We start from the raw sequence: 23,480 nt of genomic DNA, 5'->3' as shown, positions 1-23,480 counted from the left end.
AAACCAACAGACGCTTCTCAGGATCAGTAGCATCCCGAATGTGTAAATATAGTGTGGGACCGAAATCCGTACACCTAAGCACTAAGCCAGATAAAAGCATATGATTAAAATGTGTGGGTTTGTATAGAGAATCGATCAGCATTTGTTCAGTTACCTTAACATCTTTTTAGATGTAAATAATTACATCAAGATCTAAAAGTTAGAAATCATTAAAAAATAGGAATAAAAATTACTTGCCTTGAATCGAAATCCGTACACCTAAATAAGGTTGAATCAAAATCCGTACAACTGTGATTCGAAATCCGTACAGATACTTACAATTCAAAATCTGGATGCTAAAGATGGCATTTTTATCTTCTTCTCTCTATTACTGACATTACATTCCAAATTAGACAACATTGTGTTCTAAGAACACATTCCGGCTTCCTTATCGGTTGTGAAAACTGTGAGAGCACCTTTTTTTGAGCGTACCGATTTATAACAGCATCTCTGACAGTGGTCTTCGGTATACCAAAAGCATACGCAGCGTTCCAGAATGCTGGCCATTGCGCAATGCTTCAACGGTTTTCTTCAAAACCCCAGCGCTATATTTGGGCTGCATTGTATCATGTGTTTTGGCTAGAATATGATGAAATATGTTAAACTTTTCCTGTGTACGGATTTAGATTCAAATAGAAAATATGAATCAAAATCCGTACGGTACAATAAACCTCAAAAATAGTTATTGTACTGGTCAGAAACGGCATATACTGCATTGGAATAATAAATACTTACTATTCAAAGACATCGTGATAAGCAGCGGGCTCAAAAAGTTAGGAATTTGACTGTTTATCTGTTGAAAACTATATCCACTAGACAGTTTCACAAAAATCACAATTTCTGGGATTCAACCAGTCACCCCCTAGTCCTAGTTGCAATACTAAAACAAACTACCAGACAAATTTTCATCCAATTTGGAGAAGATTAGGAGGTGCCTTAAGTCGAATTTGTGTTTTTTGGCTATTTTTTACATTCCAAAAATTCTAACGAGAATTTGGAAAAAGGAAAATCAAAATAAATACCACCAGTATGAACGTATTATTAGTACTTTACAACTTTTGAGAACACTGTATGCCGATTAGAGATGGATTTGACCTCATAAAATTGATTTCTGTTCATTGAAATACCTGTAAAACATACATTTCTCTACAGTTTTTGTTCTACAAGATTCTTAACCTCATGCTTAATCATAAAAGTTCAATCGTAGTATCATTCCTTTGTTATTTCTGAACATTATTGTAGTACATCATTTTTGTATTTGAATTACAGATAAATTGTAATAATTCGTCGGAAATACGACATTCCTCATTCCCCTGCATTTAGAGCTGCTGCCAAATGGCGCAATTGCTGACATGTTACAAAATTGAACATAGTAGCTTTGCTTTTTCAATGATGGATGATGATTGAAGAAAACAGATATCAAATGTCATCGACGCAGTCGTGTTTCAAACAACATTCGCATTTGATGCCAAGTAATCACATATGTGATATAGCCCCGAGGTTAAGCTTCTCGACTACCGATCTTGAGGATCGGAGTTCAATTATGATTCTTTTTTTTCGAGTGAAACCAATGTTTATTATATGCAGCATAGAAAAAGGACTAAAGGCGCAAATCACTACTTGAGCATTTCTCTTCATTCACTTAGGAGTGGGAGATTTTTGTGTGTCCTATGGACCGATGCACGAGTTCACTAATTTGACGTTTGAGCGGTGCCGAATTCACTAGTTTCCATGGTCACCTAAATAACACGACACCGCTAAAACGTCAAATAGTGAACCCGTGCATAGGTCCACTGATTAAGACACAAGATGCACTTTTGAACAATGAATCGTGATGATTTTTTTTTGGCCTCAAGTCATTTGGTCCATGGCAAAAAACAACACTTTAAATGAACTCCCGTAATCAAACTCTGATCCTCAAGATCAGTAGTCAAGAAGCTTGACCTCGGGGCTATATCACATATGTAATTACTTGGCATCAAATGCGAATGTTGTTTGAAACACGACTGCGTTGATGACATTTGGTAGCTGTTTTCTTCAATCATCATACATCATTGAAAAAGCAAAGCTACTATGGACCAATGCACGAGTTCACTAATCTGACGTTTGAGCGGTGCCGAATTCATTCGTTGCCATGGTCACGTTAATAACACGGCACCGCTCAAATGTCAACGAGTGAACGCGTGCACTGATCAATGTTCAATTTTGTAACATGTCAGCAATTGCGCCATTTGGCAGCAGCTCTAAATGCAGGGGAATGAGAAATGTCGTATTTACGACGATTTTCTACAATTTATCTGTAATTCGGATACAAAAATGATGTACTACAATAATGTTCAGAAATAACAAAGGAATGATACTACGATTAAACTTTTATGATTAGGCATGCGGTTAAGAGTCTTGTAGAACAAAAACTGTAGAGAAATGTATGTTTTACAGGTACTTTAATGAACTGAAATCAGTTTTATGCGGTCAAAACCATCTCTAATCGGCATACAGTGTTCTCAAAAGTTGTAAAGTACTAATAATAGTTCAACTAGTGGTATTTATTTTGATTTTCCTTTTTCCAAATTCTCGTTAGAATTTTTGGAATGTAAAAAATAGCCAAAAAACACAAATTCGACTTGAGGCACCTCCTAATCTTCTCCAAATTTGATGAAAATTTGTCTGGTAGTTTGTTTTAGTATTGCAAATAGAAATATTAGTAGTAGAACGCTAGTGGCGTTGTTGTCACAAAATTGATTGTAATAATTAGTACCTTAAATTATGGGTTTTCATTGTTTGTTCAATACCATGTTGTTGTTTTGGTTTTGAAAATTAATCTGACACTTTGAGGCCCGGTACTCACGCTGTCAGTTCGTGGCAAACTAGATGTTGGTAACACGAACAGCAGCGACATTAGCATTCTTAGGTTAATGCTTCTACTGTATTGCAACTAGGACTAGGGGGTGACTGGTTGAATCCCAGAAATTTTGATTTTTGTGAAACTGTCTAATATCCACTTTCGTTAGCAAATCGCTAAAAAGGCAAACAAACCACACAGCACAATGCTAGCGATCACGTTTTAATTTTTATAATTTTCAAATCATAAGCAGTTGGCATTACCAGCAACTTATAACTTATTGTGATTAGATGTGTCCATTTAATACTGAATATTAAGCCATTTAAATACCAAAATAATGATAATTAGGTCAAGTGTACGGATTTCGGTGCTGTACGGATTTCGGTCCCTCACGGAGAGGAAATTGGGAACGAAAATCACATCGCGATAGGGAGATATCGAGATAAGGAGGATATCGAGATATGGAGAGTGAAAATGTATGCAGACTGAAGGGACCGAAAAAATCATCGACATAGGGAGAGATATCGAGATGTAGAACATCGAGATGTGGAGAGTCGACTGTATCATCATCTGGTAAGCATGTTGTACGAAATACTGTTTTGTGCAATAATACATGTAGATTAGACTGATGCAAATTTCGAAGTTTCTGCTCCCCTATGCTTGAACGATGTCAATTAATATGAAAATCATTCTCCCAAAATTGGAATTGATTTGGAAGAAAATTGGTTATGCACACGCCATTTGAAGTTTATATGGAAATTACTATGGAAAAGACAAACCTTTTGTGTTCAGTCCTGTATCTGCTCGTCATAATAATATATGAAAAAGTGAATACACTCTTCCCAAGTGAAATTTTCGCAGCTTCAACTTTGCCGAAGACCACATTTTGCTGGGATGTAAGGATAATTTATTATTCTTGATTCCAAAGTCTAATCCATGCTGAGATGATCATTCAGTTACTTTCAGAGCAACCTGCTTTTTTGCTGTATGGACGGATGCACGAGTTCACTATTTTGACGTTTGAGCGGTGCCGAATTCACTCGTTTCCTTGGTAACATAAATAACACGGCACCGCTAAAACATCAAAAAATGAACGCTTGCATTGGTTCATAACATAGTAGCCTGGATTACTTTGATCTATTCTACCCGCCAGGAGCACCACTGTTGCCTGCCGAGCACTTGGTTAAAATGCAAACTCACTTTATGATTATGAATAGCAATTTATCCTGACGTCCAATCGAAATGTGGTCTTCGACAAAGTTGTAGCTGCAAGGATTTCACATGAGTGGAGATTGTTCATTTTTCCATAAAATATTATGACTGCGAGAGGACTGAACACAAAAGGTGAGCGTTTTCCATAGTAATCTCCATTTAAACTTCAACTGGCGTGTGCACAGTCAAATTTCTTCCGAATCACTTCAAACTTTGGGAGGATGCTATTTACCATAATAAAAATCGTTTAAGTATAGGGGAGCCAAAATTTCAAAATTCGCATCACTCTACTGTAGATGGCCTTAGCGTAAAACGTCAAATACGAAGAAATGCTAAGTGTGCGCCTCTGGTTGTAAGGTTTATAGCATTTGAAATTACCTTTAATACTGAAAATTTCTTCAGTGTTACATCTGTTTATCTGTGGTGGAATGTGTCATGCAAAAAGGGTGCAGTGGTTATGATCATTTGCGTGAAATTTTGAACGAACTTTGAGGTCGCCGCTCCCTTTGATGCAAATCCTAGCACCGTCCATGCCTCGCGACGAGGGACATCAGTTTCTCACAAAGCATCGCAAGAGCATGGGATGTGGAACCAAAAGTGAGATGCATGTGAAGTGAAGTGCATTCTCTATGCATCCCACACACGCTATGTCGCCGTTATGGACGGCGCGGGCTTTCTTCGACTTACATATAGGCACACCGGGTAACAGCACCTCCAGACAAGTTTTAATTTAAAACGAGTTATTTTCCACGAAGGTTTCCCACTCTCTTGTTCCTTTTTTTTTTTTTTTTTATTTAAATGTTTATTTATTAGGCTCATGCGCCATTAAGCATTACGGAGCCGAGATCTTTGAAACTTATGTTACAATTTCAAGTTTACTTCTTAACAATAGGGTTAGTTTTGGGGAACCGTAAAACTCGCGGTTTGGCCGAGGTTAGGGGGAACAATAATATTCAGGAAGGGATAGGATATAGGGGCTTTACGTTGACATCAAGCAGCGTAGGGTTGTGGCTTTTATGCTGCTGATCGAACGTTGAGTAGACAATGACAACCTGTAACGATACAAAAAGACGGGTTTCGAGGGGACACAAGGTGGACAAGCGAAACGACAAGACGGGGGGATCAAACAGAAATCTCGGCTTTTTTGATAAAATCGTACACGAGCTTCATATAGTCTAGGTCAAGCTTACCCAACACATCTCTAATGTCTTCCTTTACTGGTTTCCTTTGGGCCCTGAGGGATAGACATAAATCGGATCTGGCAATATCGTATTCGGGGCAGTCCCAAACCACATGGTTGGCGTCTTGATAGCCCGCACCACAGCTGCAGTGATTGCTGTCTATGAGCCCTATTCGATAGAAGTGTGAGCCTAAAGAATAGTGATTGGACATCAGGCGACACATTACCTTGATAAAGTCTCGACTGATGTCCAAACCCTTAAACCAAGGTTTCTTCGATACCTGTGGGAGAATGGAATGTAACCACCTGCCCATGTCTCCTGCATCCCATTTTTGTTGCCAGCTGATCAAAGCATGTTGACGAGCAATCGTAAAAAATTTATCAAAGGCGATTTGTCGGTCATAAGTAACGCCTTCTATAGCGCCCACCTTGGCGAGCGAGTCCGCTTTCTCATTACCCGGAATAGAGCAATGGGAAGGGACCCAAACCAAGGTGATAGTATATGATTGATTCGATAAAGCACTCAGGGAAGATCGTATTTTCCTAAGGAAATACGGAGAGTGCTTTACCGGCCTCATTGAACGAATAGCCTCCAAGGAGCTGAGGCTATCCGTAAAAATGAAGTATTGATCAGAGGGAAGAGAGGCAATTCGCTCTAATGCGTAATGTATAGCCGCTAATTCCGCGACATATACGGAGCAAGGGTTCTGAAGTTTATGGGCGGCGCTATGAACTTCATTAAATACACCAAAACCAGTGGAATCATTTGTTTTTGACCCGTCGGTGTAAAACTTTTTGTCGCAGCTGACTTGACCGAACTTTCTTGCAAAAATTTTTGGTATGTGCTCCGAGCGAAGCAGATCTGGTATTCCACGGATATCTTGCCTCATGGACAGATCAAAAACTATAGAGGTATTGTAGAAGCTTGGGAAGCAACTACGGTTGGAAACATTCGAAGAAGGGTTAATCTCCAGAGTCATATATAAGTAATACAGATTCATAAATCTTGTTTGCGGATTACGTTCGATTAGCTTTTCAAAATTCTCAATTACCAATGGGTTTGACACTTCACAGCGGATGAGGAACCTTAACGACAATTCTACGAAACGATCTGATAAAGGCAGTACTCCTGCTAATACCTCCAAACTCATAGTGTGAGTCGAGTTCATGCATCCTAGCGCGATCCGAAGACAGCGGTATTGGATACGCTGGATCTTCAGGATATGTGTTTTCGCGGCGGATTGAAAACAAAAACTACCGTATTCGAGGACCGATAGGATCGTTGTGCGATATAGCATTATCAGATCTTCCGGATGGGCTCCCCACCACGTTCCTGTGAGTGTACGCATGAAGTTGATTCGTTGTTGGCACTTCTGGTACAGATACTTGATGTGCTTTCCCCAGGTGCATTTGGAGTCGAACCAGACCCCTAAATACATATGTGAAAGTCCTTGAGTTATTTCCTTACCCAAAATGTGAAGCTTAATCTCTGCTGGATCATGCTTCCTAGAAAAGACAACCAACTCAGTTTTCTCCGGAGAGAATTCGATACCCAGCTTTACGGCCCAAGTGGACAAATTGTCCAGAGTATCTTGCAATGGTCCTTGCAGATCGTCCGCCACTGGTCCTGTTACCGAAACAACGGCATCATCCGCAAGCTGTCTTAGCGAGCAATTTCCCACGAGACAATCATCAATGTCTCTGACATAAAAATTGTAAAGAAGGGGGCTTAAGCATGAGCCCTGGGGGAGACCCATGTAACTAATTCGTGAAGTTGTCGAGGTTCCATGTGCAAAATTCATGTGCTTCTCAGACAACAAATTATACAAATAGTTATTTAGAATTGGGAAAAATCCACATTGGTGGAGTTTGTCTGAAAGGACATCAACGCAAACTGCATCAAAAGCCCCCTTAATATCCAAGAAAACTGAACCCATTTGCTCCTTTTGAGCGAAGGCAAGCTGAATTTCTGTAGAAAGCAACGCAAGACAGTCGCTCGTCCCCTTGCCTCTGCGGAAACCAAACTGAGTATCTGAGAGAAGGCCATTCGATTCAACCCATTTGTCCAGTCGAGAGAGAATCATCTTCTCTAACAACTTCCGTAGACACGACAACATCGCAATAGGACGGTACGAGTTGTGGTCTGACGCAGGTTTTCCTGGCTTTTGGATGGCAATAACTCTCACATGTCTCCAATCATCCGGAACAATGTTGCTCTCCAAGAATACATTGAATAAGTTCAACAAGCGCCTCTTCGCGACGTCTGGGAGGTTTTTGAGCAAGTTGAACTTGATCCTGTCCATTCCTGGGGCAGAATTATTACATGAAAGGAGAGCAAGTGAGAATTCTGCCATCGAAAAGGGCAGGTCAATTTCGTTCCGTTCGATTGTACAGTCACGAGTTATGGTTTGTACTTGGACAGAATCCGGACAAACTTTCTTTGCGAAATCGAATATCCATCGGTGAGAGCTTTCTCGATCCTCATTCACCGGTACCGCGTTTCGCATTTTTCTACCGACCGTCCAAAGGGTTTGCATTGACGTTTCCCGAGTTAGCCCGTTGACGAAATTTCTCCAGTATCCGCGTTTTTTCGCTTTCACGAGGTTCTTGAACTTGCGATCAAGAGAAGAATACTGCTCGAAGTTACCCCGTGTGCCTCGTTTCCTGTATTCTTTGAACGCGACGGAACGTTCGCGGTAGACTCTGGTGCATTCATCATCCCACCACGGAGTGGGAGATCGTCTTCGTACCGTCGATCCCGGGACCGGTTTACGCTGAGCTTGAAGAGCACTGTTTATAATCAGCGCTGACCAAAACTGATATTCTTCCAACGGAGGAAGTATATCGACCGACTGCTCTCCTGCGGAGATCGTATCAGCGTATATCTTCCAATCGATATGCTTCGTGAGGTCATACGCGACATTGATTTGGAGTGACTGACGTGAGTTATTGGTAACTGAGATTTTAATAGGCAGGTGATCACTACCATGGGGATCTTGGATTACTTTCCACGTGCAATCCAATGATAGTGAATTCGAACAGATTGAGAGGTCTAACATGCTCGGAGGATCTGGAGGTTTTATGCGTGTTGCTTCCCCAGTGTTTAAAATTGCCAAGTTAAAGTAGTCGCAGAGATCATAAATTAAGGTTGCACGGTTGTCATCCTTCGGTGACCCCCAGGCTGTACCGTGAGAATTAAAATCTCCTAGGATCAACCGTGGTGCAGGCATAGCTTCGCATATTGCTGCAAGGTCTCTTCGAGACACTCTAGCATTTGGAGGAATGTATATGCTGGCTACGCTGAAGCTTTTACCTCGGGCATTAATATGACATGCAACTGCTTCAATATCTATCATCGAGGGGAAGTCAATTCAGTAGAAGGAGTGGAGCTTATTGATCCCCAAAAGCACTCCTCCATAGCCATCCGCTCGATCCAAACGAATAGTGTTAAAGTCGTGGAAAGTGACATCTTTATCCGAAGTAAGCCATGTTTCACAAAGAGCAAATATGTCACAGCGAGAGCTATGAACTAAAAATTTAAACGCGTCTATATTTTTCAAAATGCTTCTACAATTCCACTGTAGCACATCGATCATATCCCCGACCTCATTGGACAGATTATCCATCGAAAGATATGAAAGAGTCGAGAATCGGCCATTTTGAAGCCAGTTGCTTTAAAAAAGGTTTCACCAAGGAAAGTGCCATGTTAATAAGGCTTCTTATAGCGGGTGAGAGTTCCATCGTTTCGAAAATGATATCCACTAACCCAGAAAGAGTCAGCTTTCCGGAAGTATCAATGGGCTTCTGCTGACTAGTTTGTTGATTTTCTGGGCGATAAATTGGAACAACTGGGGTTTTAGATGTTCCTGGAAGTGACGGAAAGTCTCCAGCTGAGAATTTAAAACCTGGAGGTGAATCCATTTTGTTGCTTCCGCCACTTCTTGATTTTAACAGAGGGGTCTGAAGAGTTTTTTGAACAGCAGGAGCTTTATGTAAAGCGTGCTGCTGCGAGTGCCGTTTTGCAACAGCTCGCTTCCTCTTCGTTCCTGTCTCAATGACGGTATACTCTTCCGCTCCCTCAGAGTCAGAGCCTTGATCATTGTCCGGCAGGGATGTGAAGATATTATTGCTGGTGATAGAATGGGCCGATGGAGCAACAGTTGGAGCGATCTTTTTTAGCATATCTGCATAAGATCGCCTAGACCGTTGTTTTAGCGAATTAATAGTATGTTTCTCCCGCTCTATGTACTTCGGGCATGCAGCAAGCTCGTGCGGAGCCTGGCCACAAGAAGTACATTTCGGTTCCGTATTGCAGGAACCATTGGCATGTGGATCACCGCACTTACTACAACGAGCTTTGTTGCTGCAGTAGAGTGCCGTGTGGCCCAACTGTCGGCATTTTTCGCAATGCATTACCGTTGGTACATAAAGACGAACAGGTAATCGAAGGCGACCAATCACCAGTGCACTTGGTAGAGCGGATCCAGAAAAGGTCACTCTAAAAGAATTCGACAGCTGTTTTGAGCCATCAGGGTGGACTTTGTTCATTTGGCTGGCATCAAGCACCGGAACTAATGGAACGGCACGATTTTTGAACCCACCAGCTCCAGACATGATGTCAGCACGAGTTAAGTTATGTTCGGTGACCACTCCGTAGCACTCGACCACGTGACTAGGAATATAGACCTTGTACTCCATCGAAAAGAGCTCATAGGCCGCAATCTTGTTCGCCTGATCGCGATTACTAACTGTGACACGCAATTTATCTCGGCTGGGTGAGTCTACCTCAAGGATGCCTCGGAACGATTTTGTCAGATCTTTTTCGATTTGTAGCTTGTTCAAAGGTTTTCCATTAGCTTTGGGCCGAAAAAAAACCACAAAGGGACCCTTAGATCCGGGTGGGTAAGCTTTTGAGCGGGGGGTCGCCGGGTTACTAGAGGGAACGGGGGTAGTAGGGGGTAGATTAAGATGGCTCGAACATGGAGATTGTTCAGGACTGTCGATTTGGTTTTCTTTAAGGGCCCGTTTATTGGAAGGGGGATTAATTGGAACATCCCCTGAAAGGGCCGAGCTTGAAGGAGTTTCAACAGTTGTTAGAGCGATGGAAGAAATACTTGTTTCGGTGGTTTCCATGGCTTCGATATGTCGAGAATCCATTATGAGATCAGTGGTTAGATAAGCAGTTGTTTCATCATCTGAAGAAATAAGGTATTCCGGCGAGCCCCCACCCGTATCGCTCGGTTCCATACGTGGTTTATTGAAAACTCCACGGGGACAAGGGAATGTTAATGTTCAATTAAACAACTAATAAAAAAGCTACTAAAACTTAAATTACAAAAAAAAATTATGAAAAAGTGTATTGATATACTCCGAAGAGTGAAAAAAAAATAATAATAATAACAATTAAAAAAACTAATAATAATAATAATAATAAAGGTGACTTTGGCCTAGAGACGTAGTCCTACTTCAAAAAAAAAAAAAAAATAACGCACAAAAAAAACCAGTGCAAATAATTTTAGGAAAAAAAAAAAAAGAGATTGGGAACTACTACTGCTTGAGAACCCCTGCGTAGTAATAAAGCGGCGAGAGAGAGAGAACAAAAGGCAAAAGAATCAAACGAAATATTTACCACCAGCTCAGCAATACGATGCTATGGCCTTGACGCCACGTGCTTTGCCTTTGCCTTTGCCTTGACACACAACTGGTTGATTCGAAGGTACTTTCGCTCGCCTGTTTGTTTCGTAGAAACGTTGGAAGCCTCCACAACGGTGACGACGACAATGCGGATGCGTTCTTTTGTTGCTATCGTGTGCGGATCCAGCTTCGATGCAGCAACAACAGCACTAAATCGATCACTCGATGTCTTCAATGATCGAAGTTTGATACGTTGGACAGTCAAACCAATGCACTCTGGCAAGGGTCCGCTGCTTCCTTCGGCGGTGCAGTTACTTGGGCACTTTACGGGATACGATGAGCGTCGAAAAAAACTTCCATTAGGGGAAGAAAAACGACCGAAATTAAACGGTAAAGGCTCCGCGTAACGAGACTGGATAAAAGGTCGACCAGCTAACTCAAGCACTCGACAAGGAATGACTCTCTTGTTCCTCGTCGATCCGGATCATGCTCGCTCAATCACACGACCGAGCCTATCCGGACACGGTCGGTCTACACCACGTGGTGTGCTGAATGATGGATCTTGGTGTGCTGAGTGGGTACTAAAACCTTATCTTCCGGGATATATTGTTCATGGGAACTTGGACTGCTTGGAATCAGATTTAATTTTGCTGGATATATGTTCAAACCCATTTGTTGTCTCATTGGAAATTTACATCAGTTCCGTTGCAGATGGTGTTGATTGATAAGGGTTAAGTTTCAATGGAGGAATGAAGAGGAAATCATATTCACTGTAGAATCATTGTAATAAATTTGTATACCAGTTGAGTTTGTTGAGTTTTATTAAAGACCTTTTAACCGTTTTGGTCATTCGGATTGTATACCAGTGAATGATCATATGAATATTTGAATTGTTATCTCGTTTCGCCTTTATGGAAGTTTTAGTTAGGTTAATATGTTCTAAAGAACTATTACAATCGGAACTCGTTTTAGCGACAACATTTTTTACGACAAATCTATCTATACCGACATTTTCAACGATTTAAAATTTCCATACTAATTTCAAGTTTTATTGTGACACTGTTCGACCTTTCTCTATTACCTACGACGTTCCATCCGTATATGATTGCCATTTGCGCTCTTTTTTAATTTCTTCATTAGTACCTATCATTTCACTAGAATCGAAAATCCTGTTTTAGAGGCTACTTTGATTTGTTGTTCGAAAAATGTAAGTTTGCCCATGATATCGATAAAGTAGCCAAAATAGGAGCTATGGCTAAAACTGATACACTCGTACTGTTCGATCACCCTTTAATTGGAAACATCCAACAGTATTGAATCCGTCGTGTGGCAACCAACAATAACTCAAAGAAAGGCAGCGAAGATTCAAAGCGGCCGGAGAGTTTTCAATTAAAATATGTAAAACGCAAAACGATAAATTCTCCTTCCACTGACTGGCTCGCCAACGCTCGCCACAGCAGTCAGCGTCAAAACATACATATTTTTTAGGACGAGTAGCGAGTATTAAGAGCATAGCAAAGAGATAAGACATGAAATTAATTAAAGGTCTACAGGCGACTGCATGCAAATTGCCGGCTTCTTTGCCGGTCTGCAAAGCTCAAGGCAATCGAGATTTTTTTCTCAATCAGAGTGCGTGTCTGCGTTCTTGAAAAGCATGCATGTTTTGTCTACAGTATGTGCAAGAATATGTTGAGCCAATACAGTTCAAAGCACATAGTTCCCTGTATCTATTCAACATTTTCTTATTATTCTTATCCTTCTATTTAACTTATTTACAAGCTTGCAATTTATCAATAATTATCCATATGTCGTCTTGTTTTCAGGATTCTAGTTGGTGCACCCCTGGGCCAGAACTTGCAACCGGCAACCAATCGATCAGGGGCTCTGTTCAAGTGTCCGATCACCCAGCAGAGCAACGATTGCGAACAGATCAAAACAGATGGCCGAAGAAGTAAGTATTTTACCAGTTAACGCCAAGTGACACATAACTATCGATTATTTAGCTTGAAAACAGGTAGCTTAGAGATAAATTGAATGCTTCATTTAGAGAAATTATTCAACAGAAAAATACCCACTAATAGAGAAAACAGTGACTAATTAGGACAAGCTTGAAGACAAATTATATCTCTACCAATATCAACCAACAGTTAACCACAAGCGATATACATCTAATAATGTTTCGTTCTTCTTTTCTATGTGATAAACTATGAATCTGTGAAATACGTCCATTGACGTCCATCCTCCTTACCAAAATACCATAAAAAACCAATGAATTCAACCAACGCAATCCAAACCCAATTGACTAAACGCCTTATTGTTACGTAATATGTAGAACCTTCGGGTATATACGAAAGTAAGTGGTAACGGGTGCTTTATCAGTTTTTGTTCCGTTTTCGAGTGCTTGCTAACAACTACTTTCACCTCGAGTGTTTTTAATTTTTTTTGTAGTGCACGTGTTTACCTAATATCGATGTAACATAGCTTCAACCATAAGCTTGCATAAATTACATTTAAGTCAGTTATTTAGGTTAAGTTTTTAACAAACATTTTTACTCAGTTACTAACGGAATAAATCGTGGAGGTAGCATTTTTTTGCGGACTAGTAGTTTCGGCAGAAGCTGAATCATATTGTCGTTTGGATTTTTTTAATTGGTTCTCTTTTTCTCTAATAACTTACCCAATTGAAAAAAAACTTCAATACATTTAAATAGTTGGAGAAAAACTGGAAAATAATGTTTTTCTAAATTTTTGATGAACTTCCTTCAGGTCCATCTACAGAAATTCTTGCTGAAATTTTTGGTTTTATTTCATGATAAACCGCAGAAGAAAGTGTAATTAAACCCTGTCGCGCTTGGCTTCGCCTACTAGCATGTAGACTCTCTTTGACAGATTCACCACCAGTTCAACTTTTGCTGCTTCACATTTTAGTCGGGTGTACAAGTAAAACGATGGCACAATGGCATTAAGCAAGAGAAATGAGTTTTTTGCAATTTCTCATCGTAACAGGCTGTTTTTCCTCACGCCAATCTGTCATGAAACGGCCTACTTTCCTGCACTGAAGTATGCAGTGCGGGAATAGTCATTGCGCAACTGAAACCAGTGCTGTAATGATTCATTACGCAACTCTTTCTCATTACGCAACTGTTTTGCGTAATGAATCATAACACAACAATTTTTCAGAAATTGTAAAATAATGGTGAATGCATTCCGATATAATTTCTGATACCCTCAAGTGGTCGTCTACGTAATTGCAAAAAAATCGGCAAGCATCGTAGGATAAATTTACGACTAGTGCTGTAAAAGTCATCATTCTGCAACTTGTTCCGTAAACTACTATTGTCATCGCTCTCTCTTGCGAATTATTGCTGATCATGGACTGTTACAGATGAGATGTTTTCTTCGCTTGCTTAGAAATCAAATAAGTACGAATTCTGTTCCTAGCGCAATTTTGGACTACCGACGCGCCATCGACCTTGTCACAGTCCCCGGCAAGATTCAAACGAACTGGAGTGTTCACCTGACTTCTTCATACAATTCTTCACAGTATCTATAGTCGCTCTCATCAGTCTTATGAGCTTCCCGGGAAAGCTGTTCTCGTTCATGATTTTCCATGACGTTCCGCAGTCGATACTATCATATGCCGCCTTGAAATAGATGAAAAAGTGGAGCGAAGAAGTCTGATATTTACGGTATTTTCAAAGGTTTTGCGGTTCAGTCAACATCTGATTTGTTGTTGATCGGATATTTATGAAGCCGGCATGGTATCACTTAGTGGACCTTATTTAGAATGACAATCACGCGGAAGTTCTCCATAACTTGTTACCTTCCATTTAGATGGGAAGGAACTATTTCTTTCCATGTGTGTAACCTCCGTCAGAATGAGAACTGTATGGTTTCGTTCGCACTACTGAAGTAGATATTTCCTCTGTTGTCATGACATTACCTCATTTCATTCATTTATTTAGTTAATATCTAAACAGATTACACTGAATCAACAATTTCACGCCACAATACTCGGTTCGTGGCCGCATCTCTCCATCCTTGGTTCTGCCCAAAGCTCGCCAAATCAATACACTTAGCTCGCTGCGCTCCACGCCTTCTTGTACCAACCGGATCCGAAGTGAACACCATCTTTGCAGGGTTGCTGTCTGGCATTCAACATGCACTGTCCATCGTATCCTTCCAGCTTTGGCCACCTTCTGGATACTAGGTTCGCCATAGAGTTGGGCGAGCTCGTGGTTCATTCCTTCGCCGCCACACACCGTTTTCCTGCACACCGCCATAGATCGTCCTAAGCACCCGACGTTCGAAGACTCCAAGTGCTTGCAAATCCTCCTCGAGCATTGTCCTCGTTTCATGGCCGTATAGGTGATACCATGCCTACCGAGCGTTTTGTACATGATACATTTGGTGCGGGTGTGAATCTGTTTTGACCGCAGCTTCTTGTGGAGGCCATAGTAGGCCCGACTTCCACTGATGATGCGCCTGCGTGTTTCACGGCTAACGTTATTGTCAGCCGTCAGCAAGGATCCAAGGTAGACGAACTTGTCGACCACCTCGAACGTATCCCCGTCTATCGTAACACTGCTACCTAGGCGAGCCCTGTCGCGCTCGGCCCCACCAGCTAGCATGTACTTTGTCTTGGTCGCATTCACCACCAGCCCAACTTTTGCTGCCTCGCGTTTCAGGCGGGTGTACAGGTCTGCCACCTTTTCAAATGTTCGGCCGACAATGTTCATATCATCCGCGAAGCAAACAAATTGACTGGATTTCGTAAAAATCGTACCCCGGCTGTTGAGTCCGGCTCTCCGCATAACACCTTCTAGCGCAATATTGACAACAGGCACGAAAGTTCATCACCTTGTCGTAGTCCCCGGCGGGATCCAAACGAACTGGAATATTCGCCTGAAACCTTCACACGATTTTGCACACTTTCCATCGTCGCTCTTATCAGTCTCATGAGCTTCCCGGGAAAGCTGTGCTCGTTCATGATTTTCCATAGCTCTACGCGGTCGATACTATCGTATACCGCCTTGAAATCGATGAAAAGGTGATGCGTTGGGACCTGGTATTCACGACATTTTTTGAGGATTTGCCGTACAGTAAAGATCTGGTCCGTTGTCGATCGGCCGTCAACGAAGCCGGCTTGATAACTTCCCACGAACTCGGTTACTATAGGTGGCATACGACGGAAGATGATCTAAGATAATACTTTGTAGGCCGCATTTAGAATGGTGATCGCTCGAAAGTTCTCACAATCTAACTTATCGCCTTTCTTGTAGATGGGGCATATTACCCCTTCCTTCGTCTCCTCCAGTAGCTGTTCTATTTCCCAGATTGTGCCCATGAGCCGGTGCAGACAAATGGCCAGCCTTTTCGGGTCCTTCCTTATGAGTTCAGCTCCGATATCACCCTTACCAGCAGCTTTGTTGTTCTTGAGCTGGTAAATTGCATGCTTGACCTGCCTCAAAGTGGGGGCTGCTTGGTTTCCATCGCCCGCAGTACTGACGAAGGCATTTCCTCCGTTGTTCCGACCTTCATTGCCTGTGCTCTCAGCGCCATTCAGGTGTTCGTCGAAGTGCTGCTTTCACCTTTCGATCACGCTCGTCCGTCAAGATGCTCCCATCATTATCCCTGCAAATCTCGGCTCGCGGCATGAAGCTGTTGCGAGATGCGTTGAGCTAGAATTTACGTGTTTCTTGAGAGCGACACAGCTGTTCCATCTCCTCGCACTCCGTCTCCTCCAGGCGGCGTTTTTTCTCCCGAAAGAGGCGGGTCTGCGGTTGCCGTTTCCGTCTATAACGTTCCACGTCCTGTCGGACTCCTTGCTGCAGCATGACCGCCCGCGCTGCTTTCTCTTCCTCCAGAATCTGCCTACATTCTTCGTCGAACCAATCGTTCCGTCGACGTTGCTCTCAGCTGCATCGTAAATGGCTGCTGTCACTGTTCTCCAGCAGTCCTCAAGAGGGGCTTCATCCAGCTCACCCTCTTCCGGTAATGCAGCCTCGAGGTGCTGCGCGTATGCAGCTGCGACATCCAGTTGCTTAAGCCGCTCTAGGTCATACCGGGGCGATCGTCGGTACCGTACGTTGTTAACGACGGAAAGTTAAACGTCGATAATGTCGGAGAAGTGCCATCCATCAATCAGAACGTGATCGATTTGTGATTCTGTTTGCTGTGGTGATCTCCAGGTGTACCGGTATAGAAAGCTGTGCTAGAAGTAGGTGCTACGAGTGCAGGGTGTCCATTCAAAATCAGTTTTCCAAATCCCGGATTTTTCCCGGACGTCCAATAAATTGAAAACACGGTTGACAATCCTGCGGATGAACATCCTGCGACTTGCATAGAATGTGAACAAATTTGAAAGACTTGATCTAACTTATTTTTGAATTATTTTTAATAAAATTTTCAAAATACTGTGAGCTTAAAACGATTTGAATTTTGAAAGTGTTTTGGACAAAGAGATTTAAACTATTTCTTAAAGTATCTAAAAGATCGTCCTCTCTTACAATTCATAGGAAGTTCAGAAAGATTTAGGGATTATACACAAATTTCTGCTCTGTGTATCTGAACTACCACAAAAGAGCAAAGTTCAATAGCCAAGCCATTTAACTTTTAAGAATGCCTTCGGAAATGCGTTAGACTTGAACAAGGGATTGTAAGATTGCATCTACCAAGTAATCCTTAAAAGATTTGGTCAAGAATCTAGTCAAAAAAATAACAAAAAAAAAAACTGGCCAAGAGTACATAAAAAAAACCTTGCTGTTTATTTATTCATCGAAGATCTTGCCATGGAATGTGTTGAGCATGATTTGAGGAATTCGTTGTGAATCTCAAGGCTGGTAGCGGCCATATAGCTGAATAACTGAACTTACTGACTAAAACTATCAAAAAAGTTACCTAATAACCACAAACATTAGTTCAAAATTGAAGTTTGAACACAAAACATAGTCTTCATAGCCAAGAATATTACCAAGACTACACATTATATAAAATAAAAATGAAATAACCTTTAATAATTCGAAATAGACATTTCGACGTTGCCTTAAACAACAGTTAGTTGCTAATAATTTCACCGAATTACAGTAGATATCAAACATCATCAAGGGGCAGAGAGTGCCTTTTAAAAAACTGGTAAATCTTGTACGATGCGCAAAAATCTAGGTCGCAGAGCTAGGCATACGCAGCAACTTTAAATTTCCAGTCAGTAGAGAAAATCTCCTGGAAATTCAAAATGCATCAACTCTGAAGAAATAAATTCTAACAAAATTCTTTCATTGAAACTCAGGTATGTAGAGTTGTGGAACAAATATCTAAAAAATGCTATATGATTTTTTTGGGGGATTTCAGGAAGAGTTCGGGAGTATTAAAACTTTACCCTCACTCACTGACATGGTAGCCTTATCTGTTTTTGATGAACTCAAGAAAAACAAAATGAGGTGATTATTAGGCTATAATAATAAGAGAACGATTAGACTAGATATTTTTCAATACTTGAAGTATCCAAAACAACCGTATCATTAACGCCTCTACCAGCAGCTTCAACTTTTTATCATAGAAAAATATTCAAATCGCTATAACTTCTTTATTTATCGATATGTTTGCAACATCAATGATTAAAATCAACATAGATTCCAAAAGTAGAAGATTTTTTTATTAACTTGTGGAAAAATGATGCAAAAATATTGAAAAAGGTCGTCGGAGTTGTAGAGATACAAGGGTAGGCTTAATCCGCGAATGAATGCCTGGCGGATTGGTTGAAATTTCTTGTACAACTTTTGAATCTTTTTTTTTTTAATGAATTACTGAACTAGTTTCTAGGTTAATTATTATAGGACTAATTCCTGAATAAGTTCAATACAAATATGATAAAAAATTGTTGGTCGAAATTTCAGAGATGTTTCAAGTTGCTTTGTTGAGCTTCTTTCAAAAGGTAGGTCAAAGATCCCTTTAGGCTGTTCTCCGTAGATTTCTCCAGAAATCTATTTAAATAATCTCAGCAGGTCTGTCAGGAATTATACTGACATTTCTAAACTTTATCAGGATATTTATCACAAAACCCAGCAAATAAATTCCAGTTATTCTGTTAGAAATGTATGTGCACTATTGACCTCTCCAGACACTTCAATGTACTGACAAAAAAAAATTTCATTAGAATATTAGAAACCAGTAAAACATCACTATTCTGCTGTTTAAAAGTGACTTTAGTGATATTTTTTTTAAAGAAAAAAAAGGGAATTTACTGATTTTTGTTGCAAATAGTGGCTTGTTAGTGATCAGAATGAAAAAAGTGACTAATTCACTAAAAATTGACTTGCTACCAGGCCTGAAATCTGCAGGAATCCATACAAAATCTTGTCAGGGGCCTCATAAGAACTTTGTCATAGTCAAACTGGTACCTAATCCAGAAGAGGCTTCATCAAGAATCAATTTCATAAATAATCCCAGAAATCCGCCAAACGAAACTTTTCATGAATCTGTCCAGGATTTCCCAAGATCTCCCAAGAAATGCCATGTAGTTTTTTTTAGCTTAGCTTTTCATCAACAACTACGAATCTACTAGAAGTTTCAAGCTGAATCAGCCTAGGATCTTTTCTAGAATCCACTAAAAACCTTATTAGCAATCTACTAATAACGATTCAAATCCCGTAAGGATTCCTGGAAAAATCTCATTAAAATTAACTATGAATTTGAACAGAAATCAAACAAAAAATTTGCCAAGAACCTTGCCATGAATCACTAAGTACCCCACTAAAAATGTTTCATAGATCTTAATTGTTAACTATCTTACCAAAAGTTCGTGATAGTGGGAAGTACAAGTGTAAGGCAGTTGTGCACCTTCTAGAAGATATTTCGCCCACAGCGCTTAAAATTTAAAGAAACCGGTAGTCTTACGTTTGGAATACATATTTTCCCGGGGTGTTCTTTAAATTCCCGGGTATTTCCCGTATTTTTCCCGGTCATTTGTAATTCCCGGGTTTTTCCCGGTTTTCCCGGATTTCCCGGATGGATGGACACCCTGCGAGTGGCCATATTCTTGGAGGCGGTGAAATCAATTAGTCATAAGCCGTTTTCGTTCGTCAGCCGGTGGGCGCTGAACTTACCAATCGTCGGTCTGAACTCCTCCTTCTGGCCAATCCGTGCTCTTACTTAGACCTTCTATGATGATTGTAACATTGTGATGAGATGCGATCAAAAGGCGTCTTTATCATCAATACGAGAAAAGTGATTGCACGCAAATTTTTGGCTGTCTTTAAATTGAAATTATTAAGGAAACGATTGTTAGAAATTATTCAAAGCTTTTCAAATATCTGTTAAATAAAAACATGTCTGCACATCTGACATCCATGTGCACTAGAAGAAATTATGGAGAGTCCTCGGGCAAAATGTCAGACAAATATCTGAAAAAATATCTACAGGAATCGGAAAACTTTAAGTAGTTAGTCGAGAAACTTATATGACGATACTCCCAAAAAATGTTTGTAAAAACATTTGCAGGTGTTTTTTGAGAAACTTCTATGTGAATTCTTTGACATATACCTAGACGAAGTGTTTGGAATTCCTCCAAGGGTATTCAGAATAGAGCTCTCAAGATACTTTTCATGGAAGGCAGAGGAAATTATTGTGGAATCTGAACAAATGCCGACAGGTTTCCGGAAAATGTAATGAATAAGTCTCAAATTTTCATACTATGATTTTCTGTGCTAAATACCGAAAATTAAAAAAAAAGCTGTGAACGAAATATTGTACCACTTCCCTGCAGTGTACCGAGCAAAGCCAACACATGGATAACAGTTGATATGCCTGGATATAAAATAAGGTATGCAAACATAAAAAAGCGAGAACATTCTTTATCAGTGTTTACCGCATAAATGTCAACAAACGAATGTACGATGCGATGTGCTCGACGATGGGAGTATAGCTCTGTGAAATTATATCGTGAATTAACGGGATGAAAAATTATTGGATTATGGAGGTAACGACATTTCATAATTGGAGTTATAAATACAAATACAAAATGCAAATCACACTTTTTCGCTGATGCATATTGACATATTGACTACATTGGAAATTTTTTAGTAAGTATTTCATATTTTCCAATAATTCTTTTAGTAGAGAGAATTGATCGAAAAATAAATTACAATTCCTTCGTAAAGAAGCTAATTAAGTAATTTTCTCAACTATAAAACTATATACGTAGTCTCCCATCTGTCACGGACATCCCCTTTTTAAGTACCCATTGTATTGGTAATTTTTTGACCACTGCAGATTTGTCAAGGACCACAGATTGTATTAAAATATAGACATTGATTCAAAATAGGATCCCTGAGAGGAATTGATAACGGCTCCCTATATTAAGCGAACGGATGTTTGCGGAAGATTATTGCACACTTCGGACGTTTAAGCCAAACATTGGTACAGCCCTGCGTGCAATCCCATTTATCGTATGTAAGGTAATGCGATACAAGTTGCGTCATTTTTGCTCGATAAAAGTAAACTCAAACAACACAACCGTTTATCATGTTGATTCTCGGATGAACTTTTTGAACACGTAATATAGATCACCAAAGCAAAAGCGTAAGGTTCTATATTTGGCGCATATTTAACCTTTACAGTACTGGGTGCCAACATCGACGTTTCAAAATTCTGTAATTTTACAATCGTTGGATCGAAATAGATGAAAATTTTAGTAAAAATCACAAATGAGGTAAGGTACCGCGGGGCAAGTGAGAATACGGGGTAAGTGGGACATTTCGTCATAGCTCAACGAGGAAAAGTTTTTCATGGGGGTATTCTTCTAGAAAGTTGAAGATACAATGACAAGGAATGTGTTTAGTACTAAACATATTGTTATTTTTATTACCATGTGGTTCATGTAACAGTTGTCAGTTCAGCGCCATTTTCAACTTGCATGACAAATTGTGACACGTTCCACGTCTTGCATTGACTCGCAAAAAATAAATGTGTTTTAAATCGAATTTCCATCAGTATGCTATAATTTTGAGTATTATTACAAGCTGCTAACGATAAACCAGTATTTTGTTTTCATTTCATATGAAATTTTCGATGGTCTATCTTACCCCAGAATATATTTGTACCTGGGGTAAGTGGGACCTATCAAAACAAAAACCAGAATCAAAACTTTCGTACATATTTCATACATTCTCCTAGAGAGTAGCACTAAAACATTCAAACAAATGATTTTTATCAAAAAAGATCAACCTCAAATTACGTAATTGCATAGAAGGGAGAAGAAAAGTGTTATTATTGTTTATTTTTAAATTTATTTTTTATTTTTGAAACACGACTTCAAAATTGAACAAACACACAGCTGAAATTTGAAATGCATCATGAGAACGATTACTTTTCTATTTTATTTGAACTTCATTTGTTATTTCTACCAAATTAAGTAGAGATGGAAAACAATTCCACCCCATAAGGTGGTTTTCTGCCATGCATACAAATAATAACAAAACATATTTATAATTTCGTCAATTATTGATTGTTTATGTTCTACATTTTAATTAACAACTTATAAATGATATATTTTGAACATGTTTAATACCTCTTTACGCTTTTATTAAGGAATTTTCAGTTAATATTAAATGTGAGGTGACATACTATTAAATAAAGGGTTTCTTCCTAAAACGTAACGTATTTTATGGTTGATCCCTTATGTACATCAAATATGTACTTAAAATTAAAAATCCATGAATTATCAATCCTATTATTGTAATGGTTGACTTACTGATGTGGATTGACGCATGAAACTGGATGTGTCCCACTTGCCCCGTTTAGCGAGGTAACTGCGTCCAATGGCTCATTCTAAAACTTTCTTCCAAGGTTTTCACAATTTCGAAATTATTCGATTAGTTTCATGCACACACCAGCAAATATGTGGCCAAAACATGATTGTGTTGTTGGATTTGAAAAATATTGACATTTGAAAATATGATTGAACAATTTGTTTGAACTATCGTTTTTTTCGTTCCCACTTGCCCCGCGGTACCTTATATGTTTGACTCATACATTGAAAATTTCGAACTCGCCATGGTTTTGGTCCTAATTTAATGGGATACCTTGGGTATTTCATAATGAATATTATGGGGAATATGAAAGAAACTTCCTGGGGATTTGAATTTGAAACTGGTAACCATCTGAGTTATTGGGTCACCAAGTGGCTTGGTAGCTTAGTTGGTAAAGCGCTTGTCTAGCATACGAGTCTTTTTCTTCTTCTTCTTATCCTTCTTCTTCTTCTTCTTGGCATTAACGTCCTCACTGGGACAGAGCCTGCTCACAGCTTAGTGTTCTTATGAGCACTTCCACAGTTATTAACTGAGAACTTTCTTTGCCAAAGTTGCCATTTTCGCATTCGTATATCGTGTGGCAGGTACGATGATACTCTATGCCCAGGGAAGTCAAGGAAATTTACATTACGAAAAGATCCCGGACCGACGGGGAATCGAACCCAGACACCTTCAGCATGGCTTTGCTTTGTAACCGCGGACTAAGGAAGGCCCCAGCATACAAGAGTCCTGGGTTCGAATCCCAGCTGATCACGTGTATTTTTTC

At 40.0% G+C, this 23,480-nt stretch overlaps 1 protein-coding gene across 3 annotated transcripts in view; it reads left to right on the top strand.

Moving 5' to 3' along the window:
- The window catches only part of LOC5579338 (integrin alpha-PS1), a 218,235-nt gene that overhangs the window by 177,667 nt on the left and 17,088 nt on the right, over window positions 1-23,480 (top strand). For 2 of the 3 annotated variants that reach the window (XM_021848420.1, XM_021848421.1), the window contains exons 3-4: window positions 12,731-12,858; window positions 13,240-13,260. In XM_021848420.1, coding sequence (XP_021704112.1) covers window positions 12,731-12,858; window positions 13,240-13,260 — 149 coding nt within the window. The remainder of the gene's footprint in view (window positions 1-12,730; window positions 12,859-13,239; window positions 13,261-23,480) is intronic. The other variant, XM_021848422.1, reaches the window with a different exon arrangement.

The sequence above is a fragment of the Aedes aegypti genome, chromosome 1, assembly GCF_002204515.2.
Source record: "Aedes aegypti strain LVP_AGWG chromosome 1, AaegL5.0 Primary Assembly, whole genome shotgun sequence".
NCBI lineage: Eukaryota > Metazoa > Arthropoda > Insecta > Diptera > Culicidae > Aedes > Aedes aegypti.
This window is presented reverse-complemented; position numbering and strand designations above follow the sequence as displayed.